General features: G+C 38.3%; 1 protein-coding gene across 5 annotated transcripts in view; it reads left to right on the forward strand.

Annotated features, from left to right (window-relative positions):
* Positions 1-204: 204 nt before the first annotated feature.
* Positions 205-21,044, forward strand: part of pitpnm3 (PITPNM family member 3) — a 125,218-nt gene continuing 104,378 nt past the window's right edge. For 2 of the 5 annotated variants that reach the window (XM_023961426.1, XM_023961427.1), the window contains exon 1: positions 205-726. In XM_023961426.1, the coding sequence (XP_023817194.1) occupies positions 702-726 (25 nt within the window). In that variant the 5' untranslated portion in view covers positions 205-701. Of the gene's footprint in view, positions 727-19,861; positions 20,594-21,044 lie in introns of those variants that run through there. The other 3 variants (XR_002874410.1, XM_023961424.1, XM_023961425.1) reach the window with 2 other exon arrangements.

Consider the following 21,044-nt stretch of genomic DNA (forward strand, 5'->3'; position numbering starts at 1 on the left):
CATTTCTAAGGGTACTGGGAATAATTTGTCACTAGTAGTCCAACTGTTTTGTGGCAAATTCGTGCCCTGATTGTATAAATGAGAACGTGGCCGCACCTTTACATGTACTTTCTTGTTATTTTTGATGAAAGGGAACGAAAATTGTAACAATTGTTGCTCGTCTAAGGGATTTGAACATGCTCCTTTATCTGGTGCAACTTTTCTATTTTGGAAGAACAACGCAATCAGAGCAGAGCTAATACTGTGGATGTGTGCTGAAGCCGAGGAGGCTCCACGGGAAGACGGGGATGGACGTCCTTCAGGATCTGCGGCCACGGACGCGCGCGCACCGCTGGAGGCAGGCGAGATCGGAGCTTCTTAAAAGCAACTCTGGCTGATGTTTCGCAGCGCAGAGACAAGGAGGACGTCGGAGCTGAGGGTGGGCATGACTCTGAGCGCAGTCTGCACAGATACAACACTCTGAAGTATGCGTGCGGCGCGGGCGGATCGGTGCTCCGCCGGACTGCTCACAGGTGACTGACCCAGAGAAAGACGGCAGCGTTGTGCTCCCTGGTGCCCGCTACACCCCCGATCTAGTCTGGCAGCTGCAGCAGTCAGGGAGAGGGGCGGAGGAGCCGCTGGTTAATTAACTGTCAGCGTGGAATAGCGCGACTGCTCCAGCCGAGTGACCGCAGAGACAAAGACGCACAAAAGAGGACACAATGTCAAAGGACATAAGAGGAAGAGGTACGCAGATTCTGTTGGTAACAGGTAGACCCCTCTGGTTCTCGGGGTACTGAATACCGGAGTGCGCGCATCTGCATGGATGGATGGATGTGTGCGTGTCCGTGTGGGAATGCGCAACGATCGAGGTGGATCATGTCACCATCCGGCATCTGTGTCCATTCTGCCTTTCCTGGCGCAGGTGAAACAACTCTGTCACATTCCGTCAAATTTGGACGGACTGACCAGACAGAGCGAAGTTAAGTGGTGCTGACCTACAGACATGCCTCATCGATCTGCGCCTCCCTGTGTCACGCGTTTACAGTTTGCTGTTGGTGTGATCCTGTCACAGCCTACATTTGGAAACTGGGACGCTCGTTTTTTTTATGTGACCAGTTGAAGCATCTTCATCATCTTAGTACCCCTTAGAAAAGACTGTAAAACCCGGAGATGAGGAAAGCAATGATGTTTTGGTGAGCCAATAATAGCAGGCAGTATTTCGTGCAGCTCATTTGTTTGTGGAATTGGATGTGAGGAAATGAGGGTGAACAGAAGAGCAGCAGTAAGAAGCCTTAGAAGTCATGACATTTCTGTAGCATAAAAGCTTTATTGTTGTGCCTGTTTGAACTGCTTTGGCACCTGTTTGCCCTTTGCTTGGGCAGTGATTTGACAGCATTTGCAAGACCATCTAGTTGAACTGTCTACCATAGAAGTGTGCAACAAACATATTTTTGTGGCAATTTAAACAAAAAGTCAATTTAAACGTATTCATAAGTTCTAGCGACTGATTTATGGTGCCAGCTGCATGATTTTCCGCATGTTAATACTTTGGTTCTACCATTTCTGTGCTATTCAAGAGCCTTGGAGGAAGTTGTTGAAACTCATTTGGCTCTTTTCGGCATGCAGCCTCTGTGAGCTGACCTTTTCCATGATCCAGGAGTGCACTGGACAGGGAATTTTCCTGAGGGAGTCAGTGGCATATCAAATCAGCGTAACCCTAAGTGGTGACAAGAAGTGTCACAATAGATGCGCTTCTTGAAGGTGTAGTTTGGATTTCATGTCACTTGGATTCAAATTTGCCATGCGTGAGGGGAGACACAGAGGGCCGAGGCAAAACGTTTCTAAACTCAAACTTGAGCAGAGCTTTCCAATCACTAGATATAGGAATGAAATCCTGTTAACCTATGAAGAGGTGGATTTTTGGGTTCAGCTTGTTTCACACCTGTATTCATTTGTGCATCTAGGGTCTTCAGTTGATGTACTCAAGATACATTTGTAAGATATATCTCTGTTAAAAGAAAAGAAAAAAACCTCAAACTATTTCTACATTAAAGACCCACTCCGAAAATGTTTTGATCTATTTTAAAAGCCTTCCCAGAGTTTTTTTTTTTTTTAAATTATGATTATGCAGTGTTCACGCAAAAATCTGTAGAGTGGCAGTAATTGCGGGAAACCCCCCATTTTCGCCTGTTCCTGATTCACCACGATTTGAATAAAGAAATACTCAAAAATGCAAATTTTTTATTTATTTATTTATATCATTTATCATAAAAAATGTGACAAGAGCATGTTAAAAACACAAACAACACAAATTTCATTGGAGTGGGCCTTAAAATGAAAAAGGATATCACTTACTGTGAAGTTTTTATGCAACTGTCACCAACAGGTGAATGGTGAAAAATGTTAAATCAGCTCTGAGTAGTCAAGATTGGACTCTTATGATTTTGTCCAAAAACTGGCATCCCAGCGAGTTTTAGTTTGGGCAAGCGAGCATAAAAGAGAATGGCCAGAAAATCCCTTTTATTCATTCGTAGTCACAAAAATGAGTCACTCGTTATTGTTTGTGTACCAATAAATCCGTCCGGTGCAGCCTCTGTGGTTACAAATCCTTTTTTCCATTGATCCAGAGCCGCTGTTGACAGAGTCCCACATGTCTGTAGTGACATAAAAGCGCCACTCAAATGTGTCCAAAAGATGCAACTTTTGCATTGGTGTTGCTGTTTGTCTGCTAAAAAATGGATGTGCAGCCTGTCCAGAGATATTAGGCTTTACCAAAGATCCAATTTTAGCTTCCAAATGCCACAGGACACAACTTGAAGGTGCAATAGTTTTACTTTACGTTTTTACAATAAAGGTATAATAATATTTATTATCTGTGGCACAATTGTGAGATTTATTGTATGAGTGACTTGCAGGATGTTTGAGCAGTGTGGGGCTTGTTAGCGTTAGGGGACAGAGTCGTTGGTTCAGATTACTTCAGACAGGGCAGGCATAGTTGAAGATGGAATGTTCCTGTTGTTTTTCTGTCCTGTTGGTTGTCAATATGAATAAAAAATTGCTAAAAATCCCCAAAACATGATTTTTTTCAGCCTTGCAATAACAGAGGAGGCACTGAGGCGATATTTGCCCTTTTCAGTGCTCTTAAAATTTTACAAATGCGACTCGTTCGCTGTGGCGACCCCTGATGGGAAAAACCGAAAGAGACACACACATGTTAACAACAACAACATTTTTAAATCAAGACCCAAATGGAAGACAATTTGAAGGCTTCATTTTGCTAGGTGTGCTGAGAATTTTTTTTTCAAATATAAGTGAAAGGAGAAGCAGCTGCTTCTTTTCTGATTCCCTGATGTGTCACAATGCAGTTCATTTCTGAATGTGCTGCTTATTCACTCAAGGATTAGCACCTGCAACACAGTCGTGATGGAGAAGACAGAGCAGAATAGTTTAGGTTCACTAGAAATCCAACATGTGGCTCTATTTTTAGCAGGCAATCTCAGAAGACAAATGAGCTTCACAGCAGATGCATAGGAAATGTTTTCTTATGTGAACAACAGCAGATGGTCGTTTTCTCCAGCAGATAATAGAATTAGCTTTTCTGGGGTTGCTGTCATTCGGTCAAAAAGGGAAAATAGCCTCGTTTTCAACATGTGAGAAGAAATAATCTGTTTAACAAAAATCTAGTTAGTTTAAATCATTTAAACCAACTGTGACTTTGATGGTTTATGATTATTTCATTGATAGAAGCTGACATATAGAATTTCTGTGTGAGAATGTGCGTGCATCCCGTTGGTTCAATAATTTCTATATTCGCTTTTTAGAGGAATTTGAGGTTACAGCTAAAACTGTTCTTCCAATTGTACTCTATTTGACAGTTGTAAAATGATTTTTTACGTGAGGTTGTGAAGTTACTTGTCCCGTTTGGTCTCAGGTAAGACTTGTGCTAAATGAGGCTTATAGAATCTGAGACGTAGCTTCTCTTTGCTTTTAAGTTTCTTTGAAAAATGGGGCCAGAGGTAAAGTGAAGAGACGTCTGACAGTTTCACGTAACGATTTCTGATGATTGCTTCACTTATGAATGTCAGATGTTGGTTTAATTTGATTTGCCAGAAAATGAAGGATGAACTGTTGTGTTTGTTTGACCTCCAAAATCGAATTTATTGGACAGAAAATTTTACTGCATATCCACCCTTTGGTATTGGATTTCCTTTTTCTCCAACAATATTTTTTGACCCTCCCTTGATCATGCGTCAATCAGTGTGTGACCAACGATTGTGACCAACGTTTGCCACTCCTCATGGAGAATATGACTTCCCAAATGATGGAGATTTTTTTTTTCATTTATTAAACTTTTTAAATCTAGGGTAGGAAGAACATGCAAGTTCCATTTCCTTAATTCCTTTAGATTTCTTTTGATGTAAAATGCAACTTTTAGTTGATTAACAGAGAAACATTACAAGATGTTTACTAATATCTAATCCAGTTGATTAATACTTGGCTCCAACAGAAAAGTCACATTATTGCTAAAAAAGTTATTATATGTTGGCACATGCACAGGGGCCAAACTGGGACATTGGGTGTAATGCACTTTGTGAAACCTTTGCAAACATCTTTCTTTCTTGACATGATGTTAAAACAGTTTGAACCTCGCCAGACAAATTGCCAAAAGCTCCAATTTTGTAGAGGCAAGCAATTAATCAATTGCATTCAATTTGCAGCACCGAGCAGCTGTTTTTCTTTCCAAACAGACTTTTTTTTTGACAGCTAACATATTGACTTGTCACAGTGTGAACAGCACATGTGTAATGAAAGGTTTTTACCCATGGAGGAAGTAATTTACCAGAAAACCTTAAAGCTTTCATCAGTGAGCCAGTGAAACTGCCGGACGTTATAAGGGGAATGTAGAGGTGTCAACAATTAATACTGCAGTGCATTTCAAGCCGGGATATTTTGAAATGTTTGTAGTGAAAAAATTGGTCTCCATGGAAACAGAAGGATGGATTACATTTTACCTGCTTGGTTTTGCATTTAAACTTGTGCGATGTGCTTATAGCCAACCACAAATGTGTTTTTTTGCGTAAAATATCAAATATAAAGTTAACTGACTTTCTTACATTAGATCAAACACACACGTTGTTATTCAATATTCTCCTTTTTACACCAGCTTTTTTAAAGTTTTAAGAGGAAAAACAGTTCTCTATTCAAAGTTCACTTAACCGTTTTTGTGCATACAAAGTAATTTCTCAATTAGTCAAATGTTTTTAAAAAAATGCTATGCACCTTTCTTTCCATTGGAGCAATGAAGAATTGAGGCTCCTAAAGAGAGATTTGAACATTCTCACTTGATTCGTCACTGCAAACTGTCATTAATGATCCAGGACAGTGTGTGACACGTATGACGCGACACAGGCGTGCTCTATGTTTCACCGCATAGGATTGACATGCAGTGCTTTGGTGTTATGTTTGCATGAACTTTTCCTCCATTCAGTTGAAACACACTCTGCTGCTCTTGTAATAATAAGTATTGAAAGTTCATTTGAATGAGATAATGAGATTCTAAGACTATGCGCTGAATTTATTACTACACATCAAATTAGACATAATGACTGTCAGGTCCTTTGCCTCTAAAATATGTTTCCTGCAGTTGAATCCACAGTCAAAATGTTTGGCGTAAAGCCTTATTGTTTTAATTCGATTATGTCACAACCTTGATGGTCCTGCATGCTTATGTGGTGATCTGGTCTCCCTATAGTGCACCATGACAACTTTCATTGAGACGTTTTATTGAAAAGTGTCACATAACTGTGGAGCACTTTGTGCTGCTCAGTGGGACTCACTCATTTTACTAGTAGCTCTCAAGCCTGCTTCCACTCCACTATTTGAGCTGCGGCTTGAAATAACACAGGTGCTGTGGTGTCAAGTCTGTCGTGAGAAATGTCGCTTTCCTCGTCGTTCCCCCTGCCAGAGTCTTAACTGTTCCCCGCCGTTTATTCTGTCCTCAGCTACGCCGACCATTCCAAAGCTCAGTGTGAGGGGCCTTTTTCAATTTCTGTCCAAATGAAATAAATTGGCAGCCTACCTACTGTTTTGTGTGATTCTACACTATGCTAAAAATAGAGCTGAAGGGTGCCGACGAACAACCTCTTCCTCCCTCATCGCTTCCTTTTTCTCTCTTGTGAATGACAGGAAGATTTTTGTGCTGAAGGATTAGAATGATGGTGCATTTTGCAAAAAAGATAAGCTCTGGCAATATTTGACATCCCCTAGTTTATTCCTCTTTCTTAGAAATGATACATACTTCAAACATTTCTTGTTTCCATTGATGCAATGTTGTTTGTTCGTGTAGCTCAGGGGTGTCAAACTCATTTTGGTTCGGGGGCCACATTCAACCCGTCTGATCTCAAGTGAGCCGGACCAGTAACATAAAGGCAAAATAACAGCTTTGTTTTTGTTAATTTACTCAATTGGAAAACATGCCTCAACCAACATGGTAGCCTAATCATTTATTATTACACATTCATTGACAGCGGCCAATGGATATTAAATAAAATTAATTTCACTTTAAAAAAAAAGCCAATTCAATTTTATCCAGACTGAATATTTTACATCTGACACTGAAGCAATCCCGATAATAAACTCAAGAGGGGCTACTGAAAAAAACGAAACTGGGGTGTGTGCTGATCGGACAAAAGTCTGTTAATTAAAATAGTTTTTTTGTCAAAGGTGCAGTGGTTTTGGATCAAGGAGCAGCTTCTCACAGCAGCTGGGTCACTGCTGTTCTAGGTCAGGGAAGTGAACCAGTCTGTGGCTTTTAAATCTGTCACTGTCAAAAGCCTTAATGCTACAGTAACACGAAAGGCAGGGATTTCAAATATATATTTATTTAAGTCTCTTGAGATTCCTACTTTTAGTTTAAAGACCCACTACAATGAAAATCAGGTTTTTAACATGTTGTGGCATTTTTCTTATGATGAATGATATGTATAAAGGAAATTGAGCTTTAAATTGCGTCTCTGAGTGTTTCTTTTTTTTAAATCAGTGTGAATCAGGAGCAGACAAGAGAAAACGTTCATAGCAGTGATGTAGGTGCTACAATCGGCAGGCAACAATCTCCCTGCTTCATTCCATTCCGATGCATCCACTTGCAGATGAATAGATCCATGTGCGTCTTTGTTTTAATTAACTTTATTGAGAAAGGGACAATGCATATTAATGAACATCAAAAAAATAAGGTAAATATGCCAGATTATAGCTGCTGGCTAATTTGCATCTAGAGTCCCTCGGAAAGTTGTTGTTAAAAGAAATAAAACGGAGTTTAAGAGATAAACAGTATACATAAAATTATAAAACACAGATAAAAGACAGCATACAAAATATGGTAATACATTTAAAATACAGAATAAATTTTGAACAGATGAAACATTTTAAAAGTTAGTGCCTGTTTTGGAGTATCATTTTCTTATGTCTGGTCATTTGCTTTTGCACATTTGAGATTCCAAAAACTACAGTTTCAGCTGTCTTTTTTTTAAAATGACAACATTTGCACTTTTTCTTATTAATATTGGTATTCTATTCCAGAAAGTTGAGCCCTGGAGTGACAATACATTTTGTGAGACAGACGTTTGTGGGGCCTCACAATCACTTCAAACAACAGCCGAAGTTACTCTGGAGGAGTTTCTGAGTGATTTCTGCTTAATGAATTCATTCAGTGGTGGGGAGGGCTGAACCGTGCAGGACTTTATAAACCAGACAAACCCATTTCAGCAGTCTAAGATATTCAAGGCTCAGGAGTTTGTATTTGTGAAGAATGAGATAGAGGTGATAATAGCAAGGCTTCTTGTCCAGGAAATTCAGAGTTCTTTTGTAGCCGGATTCAAGAGGTCTAAGAACAGATGAACCAGCAAATGACCAAGAAGTGATACAATAATTTATGTGGGATCAGATCAACAAGTGTAAATATACATGTGCTGCTATATCCAGTCAACAAGCTGGCATCTGTCTCCAAACTATAGATAGCTCAATATTGCTTGCCATTTTTGTTGCACTGGTGATGTTAGGTTGGGGTTGTGAGGGCTGTAATCTAGCAGGAGAGAGTGGAAACAGAAGGATGATGGGAAATAGTGGTGTGCTCGCTACAGGCTAACAGTTTTGAGGCAAACTATGTCCTAGAAAACAACAGAGGTTTTTGATTTTGCCTAAAAACTGCATAACCATAGTTAAAAGATCACTGGTAACGCTCTTAACAACAGATTAAAGGTGATCGGAGAGGGTCTTTAATGTTACAGAATTTTAAAACTAGTCAACACACTAATGCATCTCACTTAGTGCGGTTTTCTCAACAGGTAGGGTCCACTACTTTTTCCAGGAATGTAATAATACATTGGCTGTTATCTGAGATTTAAAAAAAAATCACATTGTGCTTTTACCATTCAGTCTTTGAGCTCGCCATTGCCGACGACAGCATGCGGTTTGCTCAGGGACACTTTGACCTGTAAGAGCAGTGATTTAAACCAACAACTCTGAGGACACTGCAGCTGCACCTCAGCTTCTGCTGGCCAGGAGGAACTGTGACTCCTACTGTCAAATTGTTAAACAGCCACAATAGACAATTTGTGATTAGCAAATGGATTGAAAGAATTAGTCCAAAGCAGTTTGGAGGATTACCTTTCAAGCTGAAAAGCTAAAAAAAGTGTAGAGTTTTTTTTGCTTGTTTAATTTGAGAAATTGCCCCACTAAATAATTAATTGTGAACCTTGTCTCTTAACTTTTGGAGCATGTAGTTAACAGACAAAGACAAAAACTATGTGGTTCTGACCCTGGCTCTAGTGCTCAAGCACACAAGGGTGCTTCAGTTCTATCAGGTTTTTAAACAAAAAGGACTTAAATGCAGGGAACAAACAAACAGGACACACAAACATAAAGTTTACCTATAAATTAGAAAAGAAAAATCAAAAGGAAGGTTGGTGTAGGGTTTGGAGGAAACAAACAGAGAGAAAGCAGGTCTCTCATTAGACAGGGTTATGGTTTCAGAACCGAACATGAAAGCCAAGCAAAATGACAGAACAAATAGGGCTGTCAAGTTAGATTCATTTGACCTACATATAACAAAATAGAACACAGACAAAGACAACTGGAAATCTGCTTGGATCTTGATAGGAATCTGATTTGTTTTAGGGGAAATATATGTTTTTGAAGAAACCTTCCAGGTTATTTGGTTAGATGGAATGAAAAATCAAGCATATGAGACAAATCAAATTTTTCTTTATCCCAATTGTTGGAACGATATGGGAGGAAAGGGTTGTACGATTTTATTAAGGGAACTTTAGTTTGTTTTTCTGGTATTTAGTTTTTTCCTTGGGCCACATTTGGTGTTCTACTGTCATCCCTAACACTGCCGCCGACACTTACCAGAAGCTCACAACCCTCCACCTCAGCTGTGTGGAAGTCGACCTTTTTTTCTAGCTTCCTGGAAGTGGTGCTACAAAAAAATCTAAGATGAATCTTTTTGAAAGTTTTTTTTCTGTGTACACATGGATGCAATTCCAATACTGACTGACTGCTGGGCAGACATTGCTGAACATGCATGTGTCCTGGGTCCTTCTTTTGACTCTCAGGATTGCAGGTATTCAAGATGTCTGTCTGTTGTGGTGTAACATTTTTGAAGTTGCACAAGCTTTAATGCAACATCTACATATAGATGCTGTATTAACACCTCAAATGCTAGAAGACTACCAGCCTCCTCGCACACGATTGCACTTCTCTGTCTGAAAACCCACTTGTGATGCAGAAATGTTCACTGCAAAATGTTTTTCTTCCCTCAAGTGTACCGTCTTGAAATGAGATTTATCAAATTCTCTGGCTTATCTACTCCTTGTGTCCTCTTGTTTTTTATGTTTACACCTGATTTCAAACCCCGTTTTATAAATACAATTTTCTTATAGACGTATTTATTTTCTAATAGTTGCTTAAAGTGCTGATCTGCTTTGCAGGAGAGTCTTGCAAATAAAGGTGATCAACTTTAGACTTGTTGAGGGCATAAATCTGCTTTGTTCCTGTCATTGCTGTGGTGATTGATTTTGACTGTGTGCCTAAATTAGATGTAATTTAGTTAGAATAATAGTTATTTCCTGCATCATAAAACCACAGAAACACATTCAAGTTCTCCCCTTTTTCTTTCCACACTGCTCTCTGCACCGTATCGTATCCAGTCGGGCGTGCAACATTTTCTTCACTCGAGCACGTTGCATGTTGGTAAACGAGTGACAAAGACACAGCTCATTTCCTCCCCGTTTTCTCTGCACCGATGAAAACCATCATTGGATTTGACACCGTAGGCATCATACTGCAGAACTACGGCTTTTCCAATATTCGTCCAGGAAAGGTTTGCAGCAGAGCTTTCCTGCCATTTCTGTCTGGACTGCCACTGCACTCAACTGCACCTTTAGATGCTTAGAATTCCTTAGATTATTTAAGAATGAAAGGGAAGGGGATGGAGTAATGCAGTTTTCAGAACAGCTGGGCTGTAGATGAAACAAAGCATTAGGAGGAAATTCCCAACAAGAGTTAGAACTATCAAAACCAGATTGGGGCTCTGCTGAGCAGGACATTTCCCCACAGAAATGTCCACATATAACAGGCACTATGGTAACCCTAAAAAGCTAAATTTATTATTAACAGTTGTCAGCTGCAAGTAGATTATCTGGTTACCTAATTAAAAGGAACTGAGCCTTCCAGAGTTATCTGAAAGGAGTGGATTTGCTGCTAGTCCTCAACAAAATGAGGCAGTGCAGGCATCTGGTCCAGCTGCCCTCCAGGTGTTTGGAAGAACTTCAATTTAAAAAAAAAAGTTTTTGGTCAAATGGTCTGTGTCAGCTATGGGGACCGCCTCAGTGTTTTCACAGAAGAGCTGGATGAGGTGCATAGCACAGTAAAATCGGGTAGTTTCTATTCACATAAAGATGGAAGAGAGATTAAAAAAAAACAGAGATAGATAGATAGATAGGAGTTATTTTTACACTTGTCTAACGGCTGCTGCAAAGACTTTTGCCTTACATTACATTTAAAGACCCATCCCAATGAAAATTGTGTTTTTCATTTAACATGTTTTAACATGTTCTGGTGGCATGGTTTTGAAGGTGGAGGACGTGTATAAAGAAAATTAAAATTAAAATAGCATTTTTGGGTACTTTTTTATTCAAATTGTTGCAAATAAGGAGCAGACAAAAACATTCTGCTTGAAAAGTTGCTTATTTGTGATGTAAAAAATACAATAGACAGGCCATGAGCTTCCTGCTCAGCTCCACTCTGATGCATCCACTTGTAGACAACAAGATCCAAGCACATTTTGTTTTTCTTTATCTGAGCTGGACTCTGGCTCTAAACTGGAGAGTTCCAACATTGCTCGCCATTTTTGTTGCAACATTTTTAGTTTGGGTTTATGAGAGGCTTTAAGATAGCAGGAGAGCGTGTAAACAGATGGGTTACCGGAAGTAAAGATGGACAACCCACAATCCAGAGGTGAATTTCTAATGAACTCCTGCCACTCAGCAGTAAGAAAATGCATCCTCTAATACACGTATGTCTTGTTGAGTTCTGTTTCGACCCACTCTCAGTAGTTTACTTTTAGTGGTACTCACATTTATTTGGAGAGAGGTGTTTGCACCACACGATGAATAGCTGAGTGAATTTATGCCACATTTGGCTTCTTTACTGAGACACATCATTCTGTAAGCATGTCAGTTCATCTTTCTAGTGCTTGACTCATCGTGAGGCTTGGTTTCCTTTTTCTCTTCCTTCAAGCTATTTTCTTCTAATTAGATGAGTTAACATTAAGTGAATATTGTACATACTGTATTTTAATGTCACCTATGTAAAATCCAGCGATTCACACAACAACCCACCACAGAGCAAATGATGGATGAGGCTCTCAGTGCAGTTAAGGGCCCACTCAGTCACCAGAATGAGAACCTTGTTTTGATTTTAACATGTGGGTCAGGGCAGCATGCGGGACTACAAGCACTTGTTATTCTATGCAACATCTTTTTTAAGAAGTGAAAATTCCAGGAGCAGCAGGACAACACTCTTGTGTTAGGACTCAAAACAAAACCCCCTTAAAATCCAAAAACAAAAAAGAGAACACACACAGAATAGAAGAGTCATGATGAATTCTAATTTCTGGATGAATAAAACCAGAGTTTCTTAGTTGTAACTCTCTTACCCCTGAGATTTATAATCTACTTTGTTTCAAGAAATACTGTACTTCTAACTTTTTTTGTGCCACTTTAAAATTCATGTAATTTTGAGGAAAATGCCTTTGCATAAATCCTGTGGGATTCAAGGAAATTAAGGCTCCTCTGCAAAAACTATCAGCAAGGCAGTTAAGTCAAACTAAAGCACAAGGCCCCCAGATAATACAGCTGAGTCTCCAATTCCTGTAAGAATTTAGCATTGAAAGATCTTCAGAATAAAATAAAATAAAATCTAACTTAAAAATGATCAAAGTTTTACTATTTTGAAAACTGAAAAATACAAATATTCCCCAAAAACTATAAAAATGTTTTCAGCCATGACAGGGATGGGTGATATACCGGTGCCAGTATCGGTATCAGCCAATTTTGCATAATTTGAGTTTATCTGTATCGGTCAGATATTTAAAAAAATCTATCGATATTGTTCTGACTGTTTTCCAATACACCTTATTTTTGAAATGTATATTTGTTCCTAACAGATCCCTGGCACTGGGAATCTTTTGTTTACAGTCATAGCTAGCAATGAACTGTTTCAGGTATGTTTTATTTTTGATAGGGATACATTTTGTTCCCTAACAGATCTGTTTACAGTTATGTCCAGTAGTTACTAAATGGTCTGACTGTTTTCAGATATATTTTCAAAGTTTTAAGTGATACTTGTTCCTTTGAAATCCCTTGCTGTATGTTGAAAAGGTCAAGTACGATGTGACTGCACAGCAAAAGAAAAGTTGTGCATTTCTTATTAAGTAACACAGGAAATCTAAACTTTGTGTTATTCCAGACACTTAAATATTGGTATCGGAAAATATTGGCTATCGGCCACAATTGCAGGGGAAGTTTTGGTTATTGGTATCAGCCTGATAAAATGATATTGGCCCATCCCGAATTTGTATGTCAGTTTGAGGGAATATTGTCATCTATTTAGTGGTGCAAAGTTTTCTTTGTGGCTTTAAAATACACCACTCAGTAATTCTTGTGCTGCTGTAGTCGTGCAGGTTTTTTTTTTATTCTTCGGGGGCTGCATCTCTAAGTTTCTTCCCTGGAGTTACTCACCTATAATTGTTATATTATAGGTGAGTAATTTAACCAATTATAGTATATTAACTGAAACTCTTTGTATATGTATCAGATGAGTACAAATGCAGACTGTAAATCACCCCATAGATTACTAAATGATATGTTTTCAAGTGGCTTCTCTAAGTCAGCGTAAGATATTTTCCGTGGTGCTTTCATAACTTGTGAGTCATAGAAAATCATGGATGCTCTTTGATCCCTCAATATGCTCTTTATGTGTTTTAATGTTTTATAAATACAGATTGGGCTTGAAATGTACAGATAAAATGATAGGTTTTATATGATCAATAATGTTTTCTTTGTAACATTTTAAAATGGTTCTGCATTTATATATTTTTCTTCTTCTAATTTCATCAGTATAAGAACTCCCTAAAAAAAAGTTCCAGTAACTGGTGTGTGCTTCCTAAACTGCCTTTGATGAAAGATTAACCAACCATCTGTGGGATAAAAAATTCATAGAACCGTATGTGAAAGCTATAGAGTCAATTGAAAAAGAAATTGGTTAAAAAACAAATTGAAGAACACACTAGGACTGTGAATGCTAGAACTGAGGAATTTCCTTTAGTTTCTGGTGGTGTAACCTGTATTTTTGTAATGCATTATTTCAGTTGATTTGGAGATTTGCAAGAATTCTTTTTACTTTTTCAAGAAGCTTTTTAAAACACGGCTGGTCATTTCAAAAGCTGATTGCTGTCACCCCACGGGGGCATAGAAAGACTTTAATTACCCACTTTGATGATAATCGTGTTTTGGTGTTTTTAACATGTTCTTGTGGCATTTTTTTGGTGATGGAGGACATGTATTAAGAAAAGAAAGTTTAAATTTGTATCTCTGAGCATTTGTTTATTTAAATTGTTGTGAATTAAGAGCAGACCAGAAAACTGCTGTTGGAAAAAGATTGCACTGTGACGTAGAGACTACACTGGGCGGGGCCACAAGCTCTGAGCCCCCAGCCACTAGGAAAGGAAGGGGGGGGGGTCCCTGTGGGTCCCTCCCCCCTCCCGTGGGTCCGTCCCACAACTCAGAGGTGAGTTTCTGATGAACTCCTGCTGCTCTGCAGGAACTATGTCCTAGAAAACAAGACAGTTTTTTTCATCTTGGCTAAAAATGGCATAATCATAACTTTAAAAACCACTGGGAACACTTTTAGAATAGATCAAAAGATGATAGGAGTGAATCTTTAACCCACCCTGCATTGTATTGGGCTATCTAAAGTAGATTGAGATCGGAGCTGCCTAACCTCTCTGCCTACTCTGTAATTGGAGCAGGAGAACTTCCTGTTCTCCTCAGATCCCCCATTCTCACTGAAGTCGTTTTGCTGCCTTTGACTTTTTGGGTTTTAAGCAGGAGGTGTCAAAAAAGTTACCACAGGGATAACTGCTTTATCCCTAACCAAGTGTTCATAGCGACATTGCTTTTTGATCCTTCGATGTCGGCTCTTCCTATCACTGTGAAGCAGAATTCACCAAGCGTTGGATTGTTCACCAACAAAAAGGGAACGTGAGCTGGGTTTAGACCGTCGTGAGACAGGTTATTTTACCCTACTGACGATTTGTTGTTGTAATGGTAATCCTGAATTTATTTAAATAAATCTTGTGTGCATGAGCTCAAGATCTAAGGTAATCCTATAGCTGGCTTACGTATAAAATGTAAGGAATAAATTAATGTGTATGCAAAATTTATTCATTTTGATTTAAAAAAAATGATTGTTATTATTAGAATCATTTAGAATTTGCTGCCATTGTTTTTACTTTGTCCTTGTTTTTACTTGTAAGGGTGAGAACTCCAACCCAAATTTCTCTTTGTATATACATAACGACGATCATTGCCCAAATATGAAGCCTTTTAGTATACTTCCTGTGATGGCTTCTCGTGAGGTGAGACAGCGCCTCCCTTGACTGCATGACCCTGGATGTAACACAAGTAACGAATCATTTTTTAATTTTCAAATTTGTCAGATGCGTTACATTTTCATTAAAATGTCATTTAGAGCACTTTTAAAGCAACAGTCTTTAGTGTATTCTCTTAACGAATGCAGCAGGGTCACAGGAAGGGGTCTGGGGAGGGGAGGTGTGCATGTGATTGCCATGGAGTTGCTTCAGAAATGAGTGCTGCTGAGCGTCATTTCAAACGGTCTTCTATGTAAACGCCGCAGCAAGTGGATAATGGAAAGAAAGAGATGAAACAGGGACGAGATGAATCACGAGCGGCCCTGTGTTGCTGTGCCTCTGCTCTGAAGAAAAGCTTTACAGGCAGGGATACAGGTTTCCTTTGAGTGCAGTTCACTGCTGAGCGGGCCTCCTTTCCTTGTTAGTTTCTGTACATTTCTCATACAACAGTTTTCGGGGTTTACATCCTTTGATTTTCAGACAAAAGCTCATTGCTATGTGTGTCGAATCACTGTCGTTGGTGTTGGATTTAGAGTGAGCTCTGAAAATAATTTTTCTGATATCTAATTAATGAGAAGGCCTAGGTCATCGTGATATTTATTTGTAAGGATGGGATTGGAATGCCATTTGACCGTATTTTATTAATCCTGTATTAACATTTCCACCGCACATTTTACTACCTGAGAGGATTTTTCATGTCAAGAGGGAGCACTCTTTTAAATTAAAGAATCAGTGCTTTTAGAACGGCATTGAAGGCAGCAGGAAGTGATTCATCTGGGGGAAAAAAAATCAAATACATATATTTGGGCTCCGGGTTAACAGCAAGATTTAAATCTATGAGTTGGTTAGGATGACAAAACTATTTTAATGAGAGTGGATACGGCAGTTCTTTTTCTATGTTTCGTGTAAAGCTGTAAGTCTCTAAATCTCCATTTTTTTCGTCTCTATTTTTGTTGTTTCATAATTAATGATTAAATGATAGATGTCTGAGTGTGATAATATCTAAGGGATCTTGCTATGCATTCTGCATTTAACAATGATTGTTCTAACAATTCAAAAAATAACCCAAGTTTTACAAGAAAAGTACATATAAATCTATTAAGAAGTATAAACAAAAGAACTAAAACTGTTGTTATATTACCCATTTTTTGTATATTCATTTCATCAAACAATATTCAGCAATTTCACAGCATACAGGTATATTTTTGCTGTAGAAACTTTTCTTTTGAAAAATTAATCTTTAAAAAAAAGTTTTTATTTTTTTACTTTAGCTGCATAGGCAGCACCATTTTGTTTCCACTTAATTTGAAAGCTCATCTAAATTGAGACCTAATCAGCAATAACCCTTTAACAGCCTGCTTAATTAAATGATAAAGCACATTTAGAAAACAAAGATACTTTAAAATGATATCGATTGTGTGCATTACTTCCTCAAGGGAATAAGCAGCAGAAAAACAACTGTTTTTATTGATTTTGTCTTGGTTGGGTATTAAAGATATTGAAGCTAAGTCTAGAACTTGAAGCCACTGAGGTGTGTAATACCAGATTTACCTGGCTGACACGCTAGGTGAACTAAACTGTTATTTTCCTGTACAACAGGCAAAATGAAGTTCTTTGTATTCCGATCAAAGTTGCATTGATTTTATTTTTTACATCGAAAATGGAATTCACTTCTTCATCTCTTACTGCAACAGCGGTCAAAAACCTTTTGCCCTTGTGGCAGAAACACACCCTTTCTGAGGTCAACATATATTTTTCCTCCTGAGAACCAAATTTACAACCTCTGTAGACTTTGCCTTCCCAGGAAACCAAACTTCCCATAATCCCACCCAAACATACAAGATATCAAAGGAAAGGCCAGGATATCCTTATTCAAGCACACCAGGTCTTAGTAGAGTACTTCAAATGAGTCAAATGACATAATTCAAAACCAACTGTTCTTTACAGGAGACATAAATGAATGGGCTGGTTCTCAGGAGGATATGATTAACATTATTTACATCTCACAGGATAAATTATTCAAACAAAGTCACAAACGGATTAAAAGAGTTTCTGATTACTTGCAAATGAACTTTTGTGTGAACACACACAAACTTTTAAGCGAATAAACATAGACAGAGGATGTGAAATAAGCATAGCACATTTTGAGTGCTGTGCTTACGAGAAAATGCGAAGAATTTAATTAAAGATGTTTAAATGAGGGGAGATTTTCTGTCAGAGGACATTTGGGGTGGCACCATCCCAAATTAAGACATTCTTTCCAGATGGTTTGGTCATCGTTAGTCTGCTCTCTAGAGTGCAGTGTGTAAAACAAATCAAACCAAATAAAGGTGTAACATTTTCCTTTACTGCAGCCTAATCACACTGAGCTGCAGAACTATTCTGGTGTGAAAGTGCCAGACTGTAATTGTTTGCATCTTTCCTCAGGTTTGCACGTCTGTGAATACTGCAGAAAAAAAACAACAACCTTGGATTGCAATCATTATTCTGTAGTCTCCGTGTAATCATGGTTATTTGTTCTGTCATTTATTTTAACTTTTTTTTTTTTAAATAAATAAAAGCACTTTATGCCTTAATGCAGAGGATTTATTTTGTTGCAAGTCCTTTTTATTTATTAAAGATCACTCAAACCAGTGTACCAATGCTGATTTAATTCTCCAACTTTTGAAGGAAAAGAATACCAAAACGGGACTTCCTGTATCCACACGCACATATGTCGTTCTTTCTGTAGTGCTCAGTTACCCAAATTTACATGACACATTGTAGATGGGGGTGGTAATGGAAAGATTAGAGACTTCTTGTCAGAAAAACGACCCGCTACTATTGGAAAATCTTTCTGCCTCTCAACCATCATGTTCAGAGCTTCCCGGCTGCAGCTTGCATCATAAACTGTAGATATTTCAAGACTTTACCCCAGTATCTGTGGAGACATGGTGTGCATAAACTACCCTGCAGGGAGTTTCAGAAATCCTTTCTATTATCCAGTCAGTGGAGATTGCTAAGGTGATAGACACACCTGCGAGGAGCCTCAGCCACCCAAGCAGTTATCTTTATCTGCTAAAACTTGTAAGACATTTAGGGTCAATGCAGTGCTGAAGCGAATGCTCCAAGCTTTTATGCACAGACAGGACAGTTTACTGGAATGCCTGTCAGCAGTCGATCCATTAAATGAGAGCAGCCCTTTAAAAAAATAGAAGCTAAAACACACAGATCTCCTAGATGGTTGAAGATTTTTTTTTTTTTTTTACCAAGTTATTTTAAGTTTTGATGTTGTTCAGCTAGTCATCTTCACTTCGTGTGATGTGTCAGGGATGCTTGTGTTCTACTTGATTTCTTAAAGACCCGCCCTGATGAAAAACTGTGTTTTTAACATGTACTTGTGGCATTTTTCTGATGATGGAGGACATACATAACGAAAATTAGGCTTAAAGTGACATTTTTAAGTATTTCTTTATTCATGTCATTAGGATTTAGGAGCACTCCATAAAAATGCAGTTTGAAAAAGCTTGTGGCTCGAGCTCTGATGAGCTCTGCACACACAAGACCCCGCCCACTGCAAAGCAAATGCCCCACCCACCCCCACAGGATAGACAAGTTCACCCAAAGCACATGTGAACCAAAGGGGGACTGAAGTCCTCAGGACGACATAACAGTGCAGGGTCCTGAATTTGCAGATAGCATGCCTGCAGTGATACCACTGTTGCCAAGCTTGTTAGATAAGACTAGAACAGAGTCATGCATCTGTGCATCAAGCTGCTATACCAGCTCAAATGTACAGATGGTCGCTAGTAGCTAAGGGCCAGCTGACGAGGGCCAGAGGCAAAACAGATCCCAAACAATTTGTCAGTCCATTTCATGGCCAACTTAGAGAGCTAGACTGCTCAAACACAGAACTCTTCAATCTTACATAAAAGATGGCCTCAGCTGGCCTTATTTATTTCTTTATTTGTTTATTTAATATTTTTGCAGAGTAGCGTCTCTTCATCAACTGCTGATGTAAAATTGCATCCTTCACGCTGCACATTTGGTTTCCACTTTGTTGTAATAGTTTCTTTAGGATTGCAGAATGCATATTTAGGATTTATTGACACATTAAAACTGTTGGTGTGCACATCTTCAAGTTATCCTGTTGTGCTTTTTTTAAGCTTTCTTCAACCGGCAGCTTTTATTTGAACTGCTTAGCACTCTGGAATGGTGTATGATGACTGGCTGTTTGACAAGCAGGACTGCCGCTGTGTACCAAATGTTGATGCATAATAAATGCTCTCTCAAGGGCTGAACTAATCCTCACTTGAAGCGACTCACTCATCCTCCACTGCTGATCTAAATGACCCGGTTAAAGGCTCTGCGGGAGTTCAGACATACTAGAGTCCCCAGAGAACAATTTGCTGATGGAAAAAGTTGCTGCAAGGTCAAAGATTGACGCAAGAGCTTGTGATTACACCTAACACATTAGGCTTGTTGACAGTAAGTGGGTAGGGTATGAAGTATGCATATCCAACTGCGTCTAAGCATGAGTGACTTTATTACGTACTTGAAAGATCATTGTGAGCCCTTTAAAAGCTTTTGAGTCTAAGGTGACTCTTTTATTTCTAAACAGAAAATAAACAAAGTCCAAGAAAGCAGAAATCACAGATGCCTGAGGCTCTTCACTTAGTTCTCTTCTCTACCTGGGAAGAAACCTTTAACGCTGAATATAAAAACATGGCTGAAGAATTGTGGTCTATTTTCAATAATGTAGCATAGGTCAAATGACCTGCAGAGGATGTTGAGGCAATATTATGTATAATTTAAAACATCTTTAGCTTCTTGGATCTAATTTGCATGTGACTCTACAGTATTGTTTTTTCAATTTTTTCAGACAAAGCATGTGCAGAAATAAAATAAATATCATCCAAAATATTTTAGGGCATGATATACATATTTCTTATCATGTGATACTGTAAATTGAATAAAAAAAATAGAAATATGATCTAAAAAAAGATTAGACATTTGATTTTTATACAACTACCTTGTTGCATAGCATTTAAAATCTGAAAAAGGTGACATCTTGTGGTTTTATAATTTTTGCCCTTTGTTTTTTTTTTTCTATTGTCAGATTCAGTCTGCTTGTTTAATGGTTTAGGTTCTGGTTCTTCTCTTCCTGCTTCACTAAACACCTGAATGAAGTTATTAATCAACACAGCTGTTTCTCATTTCTAATTAGTCTCCTCAGTGCCTCTTGGCCTGTGGTTTCTGTTCATTGAAAGTTTTTGGTTCCTCTGTCATGGTTTGGTTTAGTCAAGTTTGCGGTCCTTAAGTTATGATTAAATTTTAGAAGTTTGAGTCATATTTCAGTTTATTTACTAAATATTAAATTTTCCCAATCCTGTCTGAATTGGGATCATTCACTACGTTATTGTGCGTATTTGGCTCATCCTTTTAAATATGCTTTTAATTGTTCTACAAACTATAATCACACTTGTAAAGTGAAAAACTCTCAGGTTACTTTTCTTTATGTGAAACTGCAAAGTCAAATCCCAAACAAATAAAAAAAAGAAGAATATATTTAGCTAATTTGCTAGCTGGTCATGATGTTTATCTGTGAGCAGGCCCTGCTTGTAATTCTAGTGGGGGCTTTTTTTTTTTACTTTTATGAATTGAAAAAAAGAAAACGGTTGTCTAAAATTCTTTTATTTGACCCAGTTTAAACTGTAATTGGGAGATTTATGTTAAACTGCTGTGGAACTGTTAACTGTTAGGTTATCATCCCTTTAATTTCTTGTTTCAAATTTTACTTTTGTGTTCTTGATAGTTGTTTTGTTTCTTGAGAATAATTTCAGCCAAAAGACCTGAGAGCAGTTGTGTGCAG

The sequence above is a fragment of the Oryzias latipes genome, chromosome 13 (genome assembly GCF_002234675.1).
Source record: "Oryzias latipes chromosome 13, ASM223467v1".
Taxonomy (NCBI): Eukaryota; Metazoa; Chordata; class Actinopteri; order Beloniformes; family Adrianichthyidae; genus Oryzias; species Oryzias latipes.